Source organism: Fukomys damarensis, unplaced genomic scaffold, assembly GCF_012274545.1.
Source record: "Fukomys damarensis isolate Sample0158 unplaced genomic scaffold, DMR_v1.0_HiC HiC_scaffold_23, whole genome shotgun sequence".
In the NCBI taxonomy this organism is placed as follows: Eukaryota; Metazoa; Chordata; class Mammalia; order Rodentia; family Bathyergidae; genus Fukomys; species Fukomys damarensis.
In genome coordinates this window covers 18,107,082-18,117,474 of record NW_022900935.1, presented here as the reverse complement: position 1 = coordinate 18,117,474, position 10,393 = coordinate 18,107,082, and the positions used below count along the sequence as shown (strand labels likewise).

Here is a 10,393-nt window from a genome sequence, read left to right as displayed (position 1 = left end):
GCAGACACACTGAGCTAAATCCCCGGCCCTTTGTTTTGTTTGTTTGTTTGTTTGTTTGTTTTTCTTACTGGGGCTCGAACTCAGGACCTTGCACTTGCAAGGCAGGCACCAGAACCACTGAGTTAAATCCCCAGCTGTTTTGTATTTTTGAGATAGGGTCTCACTGCGTAGTTCAGACTGACCTTGTATTCACTAAGTATACCAGGCCAGCCTCAAACTGCTAGTGATCCTTCTGCCTCAGCCTTCTGAGTACTGGGATTACAGGCTTATACCACCAAATCCAACCTCTTAAGTAATTCTTTTTTTCTGGTACCAAGGATTGAACTCAGGACCTTGCTTTTGTGAGGCAGGCACTATGCCACTGACCTAAATCTCCAGCCCCCCTCTTAATTCGTATTGGACAGATCTTCTTCCTTGATTTTTATGAGGTGTTTGGTTGGTTGGTTTCCTTTGTTTTGTGGTACTCAGGATGGAATCCAGGACCTTGTGCTTGCTAGGCAAACATTCTACCACTAAGGCACATCCTCAGCCCTCCTTCCTTGTGTTTTGAAACACATAGTAAGCATTAAAAAGATGTTCAGTATTTATAAAGCATATGCTGTGATCTTACTTGGATGCCACTTTGGCACATCAAAGTTGAAATTAGACAGTTTTGAAAATCCTTTGTCCTGTAGTGGCCAAGATAGGAAGGTGGATCAGACTGACAAGTGGTTTCCAGCTGTGTCAGAGACCATGTCCCATTGCCTGGCTGGACTATGGAGATGCTGTTTTAAGGATCAGGGAGCTCTGCCTGAATGGGTCCAGAGTGCCAAACTGAGGCTTCCTGATAGATGAACAGGATGGGCACACATTTAATTTCAGACTTGTTGAGCTTATGTCTAGAGTTCCTCCTCCTTTTCATCCAGGAAGTGAGAGATTATATTAAAAGATTCAGTCCAGCTGAAGCCATACAACAACTGGATAAAATGTGTCTCAAATAGCGGGTAATGATGGCACACCCCTGTAATCCCAGCACTCTGCAGACTTAGGCAGGAAGATTATGAGTTCAAGACCATCCTGGGCTACAAAGTGAGATGCTTTTTCCAACAAAAAAAGATGTATCAAATATTATTGTAAAACTTTAAGGGCCGGGTTGCCTGCTTCACAAGTGCAAGGTCCTGAGTTTGATCCCCGGTACCAAAAAAATAAAGATGTTATGCTTAGTGATTTAGTGAGATCTTTTCTCAAAATAAAAAAGGGCTGGGAGTGTAGCTCAGTGTGAAAGCCCTGGGTTCAATGCCCACTTATCCCCTCACACACACGATATTTGGCCTGCCCTAATATTTTCTGAGTAACCACTGAGTGAGTGTGTGCTAAATCTCTTATAACTTAAATCCTCTTCAGGAAGTATAATGTATTTACCAGTTTGGAAATTTGATTCTTTTACTTGAAAAGTGAAAAATGCTTTGAAAAAATTCACTTCATTTTTCTTTGGCCAAAACTGCTTAACTTGATTATCTATATTGATATTATTCCTTTGTTAGAATTACTAATATCTTCAAGTACAGAGTTTACATTGTCTGTATTGCTGTCTGGATCAGTTTGAGTCTTCTCAATTCTCTTTGTTTTAAATCTTCATAGGCAATAGTAAAGGTTTTTGTTGTTTTTTTTTTTTTTCCTCTGTGAATCTGTTGTTCATGGGTCTCTTATAAGACATAGCAACTTTGTACATTTTAGGTACTGAGTATTGAATGTGTTTATAGTAGGGCTTCTGGCAAAGCACCCTACTCTTGCATTATTTCATGTTCTCCTCATCCTTGGAAAGCCTTAGTGGGCAGCCTGGCAACCATGCCTAACTTCAGGCTCTTTGAAAAGAGCTGTTCAGGAAGCATATTGCCCTGTTGTGATTTATGTTATCTTTCCTTTCCTATTCAAAGTAAAAAGAACACATTTTCCTTTCTAAGGAAGGCTTTTTTTAGAAAATCCAATATTCACCCCTTTTACCTATGAATCTAGTTTTTAAAATAGGGACCTGCAGGCAAGAGGTCAGTGTGTTAGAATAACAAGGTCTCTGCGGGTGTATGAGCTAGAGGATGGTGATGACTCTTTCCTAAAAGTCACTGGCTTTGCATGTAATGGACTCCTTAGGTGGCATCACACAGATTGCTATTTCAGAAGAAAGCATGGAAGAGGCGGGGCTGGAGTGGAACTCGGCACTCACTGCTGCTGTCACCATGGCCACAGAGGAGGGTGTGAAGAAAGACTCCGAGGAAATTTCAGGTACCTTCCTGCGCAGCTCAGATCTCTTGCAGACTTTTCTGACCCTTGTCATCACTAGATTATAGAGAAAGAAGACCTGTTAATTACTTTTGCTGGTTTTTCTCATTCATAGGAATACTAACTATAGCTACAAACATTTTATTTTAATCCATGTAACTGCCCTGCTAAGTCACATTTTATACAGGAAGAAACTGGGATTCAGAAAGGCTCACCAGCTGCCTAAGACCGGTCACACCACCAATAAGTGTCGGAACTGAATTCAGCTGTGCAACTGTAGTCCATGCTTTTTTTCTCCTATCAAACTAACCCCAACTTTGGCACATTTCTTAGGTAAACCAAGCTTCAAGACGTTAGAAGAAAAACTAGGTAGCAGGTGGTATAGAGGATGATAATTAATGATCCACTGAAAGGGGACCAGAAGAGGTTCATATCATCCTCTACTTATTGATTAGATTGATATTTATTATTGCCTATTTTTTTAGTTGGCTGTGTTGTTAGAAGCTAGGTACATAGCCACCACCTGCAGGGAGTTTAAAGCCCTATCAATCCAAATAGGTTTTTTTTTTCTTAAGTATAGAACTAGGGTTAGTATATCTTTTTATTAGTATTTACTTTAATATCTTCATTATCTAAGTTTTACAATAGTTAATATATACTGCAAATTAAATTTGAATGTAATCAAATAATATTTGATATTTAATGCTTGTTTAAGATTTAACTTAATGTCTTTTTGTGTGTGTGTGGTGCCAGGGATCAAACTCAGGACCTTGCACTTTTGAGGCAGGCATGGTGCCACTGAGCTAAATCCCAGCTAACTTAATGTCTTTAGTGAAGGAGCATGTCTGTTTTTATAGCCAGAGCCATTACAAATTGAGGGAATGATAAATTGAACAATCATCCCATGCCCTTAAAAGTCCAAAAGGGTCAGCTAATTAGGTACTAACTCAGGGAGGCAGTTAATGTTCCCAAAGTTGCTTTCCTCTGCCCAAAAATGGCCTAACAAGGTCTTTCTGAACTGAAATATTTTCTTTTTTTTTTGGTACCAGGGATCGAAGTTGGGACCTTGCGCTTGCAAGGCAAGCAGCAGAACCACTGAACTAAATCCCCGGCCCAACTGAAATATTTTCGATTTAACATTGTGCCTAGGTATCTTGTTGCATCCTTTGTTCACCTCTGTCTTATCCCTCTTGTGCCAGAGGACACTTTGATGTTCTGGAAAGGAATAGCTGATGTAGGGCTGATGGAAGAGGTTGTCTGCAATATCCAGAAGGAAATAGAGGAGCTACTCAGGGGAGTTCAGCAGCGGCTTCTCCAGGCTCCCTTCCAGGTCACAGGTATGCATGCGTGCTGACCCTAACAACAGTGGTCATTTATTGAGTACTTGTAAGGGTAGGCAGGTCCTGTTAGCCTCACTACAACACTGATGTACACTTTTTTTTTTTGGTATTGGGGATTGAACTCGGGTCCTTCCACGTGCAAGGCAAGTGGTGGAACCACTGAGCTAAATCCCCAGCCCTATACAGACATTATTATCTTCATTATACAGAGAAGAAAACGAGGTTTGTAAAAGTTAAGTCACCTATTCCATACTCCAAATGCATTTTTTTGTTTGTCTGTTTTGAGACAGGGTCTTGCTGTGTAGTTCAGGCTGGCCTTAAAATGGTGGCAGTTCTTCTGCCTCAACCTCCCTCATGCTAGGATTACAGGAATATGCTACCACACCCAGCTATATTTTGTTTTGAGACAAGAAAAGATCTCACTATGTAGCCCAGGCTAGCTTTGAATTCTAGGTGATCCTCCTGCCTAAGCATCTCAAGTCTGGGATTACAGGCCTGTCACCATGCCTAGCTCTGCCTGGGCAACTCAGAGAGACCCTGTCTCAAAAAATAAAAAGTATAGGGATGTAATTCAGTGTGAAGTCTCTGGGCCCAAACCCCAGTAGTACAAAAAACAAAAAAGAAAGAAAAAAAATCACTCTAGTTGCTCTGCAGATGGCTGACTATGAGAGAAGAGTGAAAATAAAAAGACCATTGGAAAATTTAAAAAGAGTAGTCTGTGGGCCAGGGTTTTAGCACAGTGGTTCCCCTGCTTGCCTCATAAGTGCAGGGTCTGGAGTTTGATCCCCGGTACCAAAAAAAAAAAAATTAGTCTGGGCAAGAAATGATGCAGCATGGCCCCAGCATGATGGCGCACACCTCCCTAACACATCTCAGTGTTAGGGAGGCTGAGGCAGGAGGATCACCTAGAGTTCAAGGCCAGTCTGGGCTACACAGTGAGATCCTGTCTCAAAATAAACAAAGAGAAATGATGTGGCATCTATCAGAGTACATAATGGTATACCTGGAAAATGATCAGATTGGGAGTGTATTTTTCTGTTCTTTTTTTTTGTTTTTCCTCATTGAGTTTATTGGTACATTTTAGGTATACAGTACAGTTACATTCATCATTGGGATCTTGTACCTTTACATGACAGGTCTTGGTTCTCATTTTTTCCCCTTGTCCCTGCCCTCCCTTCACCTCCTCCTTCCCTTTTCTGTTCTTTTTTGAAGTGGAATCTCACTGAGTGACCTAGGCTGGCCTAGAACCTTGCACTCCTCCTGGTTCAGCCTTCCATATAGCTGAGACTACAGGTCTGTGGTAGTGTTACCTGCTGGGGAGATGTATTTTGAATATGGAACTTACATTGTTTCTCAGCCTTTTGGCTAAGATCAAGTGAATATGGAGCTGACAGATCTTGCTGATGGATAGGATGTGGGGTGAAAGGACAAGAAAGAGATGCAGGATAATTCATAATTTTTTGACCTGAGCTATGAGTGGTAAGCCATTTATTTACTGTTTTCCCCTCTTTTTTGGGTGCTGGGGATTAAACCCAGGGCCTTATATATGATGATGACGATGTCATTTATTGAGCTAAAACACCAGGGAAGGAACAAATTTAGAGTAAATTAAAATTAGTTTTTGGTATGTTTGATTGAGATGGCTGTGAGATCTGTCAATAGAGATCACTTAGAAGTGTGTAGAAACACGGAAGAAGTTAGGGCTGGAGAATTACACAAGGGAGTTCTTAGCACAGACCACATGTTATTTAAAACCATAGAGCTGGGCACAGTGGTGTGGGGGAGCCTATAGTCCTGGCTACTTGGGAGGCTGAATCAGAAGGATCACTTGAGCACAGGATTTTGGAGCCAGTGTGAGACCACCACTCAAAAACTGTGGAACTGAGTGAGATGCCCATAAGTGAAGTAGTCTGAGTTAAAAGGTAATCAGGCCAGACGTGGTGGAACATGCCTATAATCCCTGCACTCAGGAGGCTGAGGCAGGAGGATCGCTGTGAGTTCGAGACCAGACTGGGCTACATAGTGAGTTCCAGGTCAGTCTCAACTACATAGTAAGACCCTGTCTCAAAAAAATGAAAAAAAGAAAGTAATCAGGCCAGGAATTTAGCTCAGTGGTACCATGCCTGCCTCGAAAGTGTAAAGTCCTGAGTTCGATCCCCAGTACCAAAAAAAAGCAAGTAATGACCACACAAATACTGACAATTCTTTCAGCAATTTTTTTTTTTGGTACTGAGGATCAAACTCAGGACCTTGTTCTTGCCAGGCAGGTGCTGTGCTGCTGAGCTAAGTCCTTGGCCCATCTTTTAGCAAGTTTTGTAGAGGGGAAAAGCATGATGCTATAATAATAATTTTATACCCTGTTTCCCCAAAAATAAGATCTCCCAGGAAAATAAGTTCTAGGACAATTTTAGAAGAGACATCCCTAAAGCAGAATGAATGTAACTGTATTGTATACCTAAAAAGTACCAATAAACTTAATGAAAAATGAAAAAGCAATAAAAGAATAAATCTTATTAAACCTTTACCCTTCAGGACATTTTTAAAAGTAGACCATGTGACTAAATGGGAAGCGGGCAAAGAACCGGTATCTAACAAACTGGGATGGCTGCCCTAAGGGAGCACTGTGTACCTAACAAATAGCGAGTGCGATGCTTTTGCTGGCTGTGGACACTTTGTCTTCTTGGACCCCATCCTTCAAGAAAAGATAGAAAAATTGTTTTATACCTGCATGGGTATTATATATATGTATTATATAATATATAGTCTCAATAGGTTGCCTAGGCTGATCTTGAACTTCCAATCCTCCTGTCTCGGAGGAACAAGTAGTTTTGTTTTGTTTTTGGTACAGGGGATCGAACTCAGGTCCTTGTGCTTACAAGGCAGGCAGCGGAACCACTGAGCTAAATCCCCGGCCCCTCAGACTCTCAAGTAGTGAGGATTACAGGTGTACACTGCCATACCCAGTTAGTAAATATATAATCTTATCTATTAAAATATATTCTTGAAATTAAACAAAACAATAAAACAATTATATATGTGGTAAATCTTTGTAAAAATAACTTATTAAAAGTTATACAGGGCTGGGAATTTAGCTCAGTGGTTCCGGTGCCTGCTTTACAAGCACAGGAACCTGAGTTCGATTCCCGGTGCCAAAAAAAAAAAAAGTTATGCAGTAAGGCCGGGCATGGTAATACACCCCTAAAATCCCAGCACTCAAGAGGCTGAGGCAGGAGGATCTCCATGAATGCCAGGCCAGCCTAGGCTACATAGTAAATTCAAAGCCAGCCTCTGTACAAAGTGAGACCCTGTCTCAAAAAAACAAGAACAAGGGCAAGAGATTTAGCTCAGTGGTTCCACCGCCTGCCTTGAAAGTGCAAGGACCAAAGTTTGATCCCCAGCACCACCTCCAAAAAAAAGAACAAAGTAATGCATGAAGAGCCAGGGCTGGTGGTATACAAGTATAATCCCAGTACTCTAGAAGACTAAAACAGGAGGATCACAAATTCCAGCCCTGCCCAGGATGGGATAATTTAGCAATTTAGAGTTTCTTTTTTTGTTGTTGCTTTTTTTTTGTACCAGGGATTGAACTTGGGTCCTTATGCTAATGAGGCAGGCGGTGGCACTCCTGAGCTAAATCCCCGGTGGTGGTATTGCTTTTTGAGACAGTTTCACTATGCAGTTCAACCTGGCCTTGAACTCAGTACATAGCCTAGGCTGCCCTCAAACTTGCAGCAATCCTCCTGCCTCAGGCTCCCAAGGGCTGGGCTGACAGGCATGCACACCTTGCCTACCTTTGAGACAATATTAAGAAAAAAAACAAGCAGAGCATGGTGGCAAACACCTGTAATCCCAGTGCTCTGGGCAGCTGATCCAGGAAGATCACTGTGACGAGCCTAGGCTACATAGTTCAAGACGAGCCATCATAAATAGTGAGACAAAAAGGCCGGATGTACACAGAAGCGATGAGAGTGCCATAATTTCTGGGTTGTTTCATATTTCTCAGCAGCAAAACAGGGAGCTGGAGGAACATTTCTGTTTGAATTTTACAGGCATGTATTCTGTTTTAAATAGATGCTGCTGCCCTCAACAATGTAGCGCATACATTTGGCCTAATGGACACAGTCAAGAAGGTTTTGGACAACAGAAGGAACCAGGTAGAACATGGAGAAGAGCAGTTTCTCTATACTCTGACAGGTGTGTAACTTTCTTCTGTTCTTAGCAGACAGCATGCTCATTTCCATGAATCTTTCCATTTTCTTGTTGACTTCAGTTAGGACTTTTAAAAAAGTTGCATATAATCAGATTTTGCTTTTTGAAAGAAAAACAGCTCCAGGTGAATGGGGTGGTGGGAAGCAAAGGCGGCACAAAGTAAAAGAACCCAGTGATGGCCCTCCTCCATTTCTTTTGGGGAATTAGAGTCTGCTAGACACTGCACGCCTGTAATCCCAGGGGGAGGCTGAAGCAGGAAAATTGCTATGAGTTCAAGGCCAGCCTGGGCTGCATAGCGAGTTCCAGGTCAGTCTCAACTACATAGTGAGACCCTGTCTCAAAAAAAAAAAAAAAAAAAAAAAAAAAAAAATGCTGGGGTGTAGCTTCATGTGAAGGGCCTGGGTTCAATCCCTTAGTGTCACAAAAAAACGAAAGCAAATCTACACTTTGTAATAGCAGAAAGAAAAGCAGCAGCAGCAGCTTTTGGTACAAAAAGATGCCAAATAAGCCAGAGATACGGATTATGAGATTTTCAATACTTTAGAACATAATCATAGTCAGTCATGAAGCCAAAAGGAAAGAAAAATCTATTGGTGAAAGGATAGTTTATGTTGTAACAAACTTACTTTTATATCCAGTTTATATTTTAAACTTAGTTTATTGAGTTTGCTCGGTGCCCTGAGAATTTAAGGATGGGTGGTGTCTCTGGGCCCCTGCGGGCACTGAGGATAAATGATTTATCTGAATTCACTTCCCTCTCGGCAGAGAATTCTTGAGGAGATTGTTGTCCAGTGCTTTCTCTGACGTAGAACTTTAAACCATCAGAAGAATGGTTCTTATTAGAAATGTGAAGGGCCGGGATTTAGCTCAGCGGTTTGGTGGCCCGCTTTGCAAGCACAAGGACCCGAGTTCAATTCCCGGTACCAAAAAGAAAAAGAAATGCGGGCTTCCAGGAGTTCCTTGTTGAATCTCTTTTTTTCCTCTCTGTTTCTCCCTCTCTCTCCTTTTTCCCGCCCTGTCTGTCCTTCCATCTTTCCTTCTCATTCCCTTGCTCCCTTTATCTCTCTCTCCCTCTCCCTCTGTCTCTTTCTCTCTCATGCATGTATGCACACATTTTCATTCTAAACCCAGCTGTATCTCCAGCCCTTTATTTTATTTTATTTTATTTTTTATTTTGAGACTAAGTTGTCCAGGCAGGACTCAAATTTATGATCCACCTGCCTCAGCCTCCTAAAGTGTTGGGATTACAGGTGTGCACCACCACACCCAGCTTTTATTTATTTATTTATTCATATTTTGAGATGGCATCTTCCTGTGTTTCCCTGGCTGGCTTCAAACTCCTGGTCTCAAGTTATCCTCCTGCCTCGCAAATAGCAGATCATAGGTGTGAGCCACTGTACTGAGCTTATGTTTTTAGTTCTGATTGTGATATAACACGAGCCCCTGCCTGTGGGTACCTGCTTCTTGTCCCAGCACTCTGGGAAGCTAAGGCAGGAGGATTACAAATTCAAGTCCAGCCTGGGCAACTTACTCACTTAGTGAGACCTTGTCTCAAAATAAGAATAAAGAAGGGCGGAGCATGTAGGTCTCTACAGAGGCCCTTGGTTCAGTCTCCAGTACCGGGGAAAAAATTATAACATGAACTTTTATTTTCTGCCTTTTCACCATGTCAGATTAATATTTTCCCAGATGATTTTTTTTTTTTTTCAGTACCAGAGATCGAACTCAGGTACTTGTGCTTGTGAGGCAGGCAGCGGAACCACTGAGCTAAATCCCCAGCCCTCTTCCCAAATTATTCTAAAATATTTTACCTGAACATTTTTCTAGGGATGACATTTAAATTTTATAAACTTTCATTCATAGTCCTGGTTTGTTGTGGTAAATTTGTTTGACTGTAGCTTTTTTTTAATGTCCTAAATTAACTTCCTAAGACTAAACTTGAGGTTAAATAATATTGATAATTTTTTATGGATTTTTGTGATATATTATCAATTCCCAATAAGATTATGCCAATTTGTGTCACCAGTTTGAGCATATCAACAATAGTCTTTTTTTTTTTTGGTTTTTGCGCCAAGGTCTCACTATGTAGTTGAGACTGACATGGAACTCACTGTGTAGCCCAGGCTGGTCTCGAACTCACAGCGATCTTCCTGCCTCAGCCTCCTGAATGCTGGGGTTACAGGCCTGTGCCACCATGCCTGGCGATAATAGTCATTATTGTTTTTTATTCCTTGGGTTTTTGTTTGCGTTTCTTGCGCTTTACTAATGATTGAACTCAGGGTCTGACTATCACTGTGCTACATCCCTAGCTATTTTATTTATTTATTTATCCTCGCTATTTTATTTAATTAATTAATTTTTTTTTTTTTTTGTATCAGTGATTGAACTCAGGACCTTGAGCTAGTGAGGCAGGTGCAGCTAAATCCGTGGCCGGAGCTATTTTAATTTTTTCATTCTGAGACAGGTTCTTGCTAAGTCGATAAGTTGCCCAGACTAGACTCAAACTTGTGATCCTCCTACCTCAGACTTATAGAGTCCTGGGATTAGAGGCTTGTGCTACCTGTTTCAAGTGCACATTTCTTTAATTA

The 10,393-nt window shown here is 41.3% G+C and overlaps 1 protein-coding gene across 6 annotated transcripts in view; it reads left to right on the top strand.

The window, feature by feature from the left end:
* Positions 1 to 10,393, top strand: part of Gmeb1 (glucocorticoid modulatory element binding protein 1) — a 37,275-nt gene that overhangs the window by 22,175 nt on the left and 4,707 nt on the right. For all 6 annotated transcript variants that reach the window (XM_010632153.1, XM_010632148.1, XM_010632180.1 and 3 more), the window contains 3 exons: positions 2,128 to 2,259; positions 3,456 to 3,593; positions 7,668 to 7,790. In XM_010632153.1, coding sequence (XP_010630455.1) covers positions 2,128 to 2,259; positions 3,456 to 3,593; positions 7,668 to 7,790 — 393 coding nt within the window. The remainder of the gene's footprint in view (positions 1 to 2,127; positions 2,260 to 3,455; positions 3,594 to 7,667; positions 7,791 to 10,393) is intronic.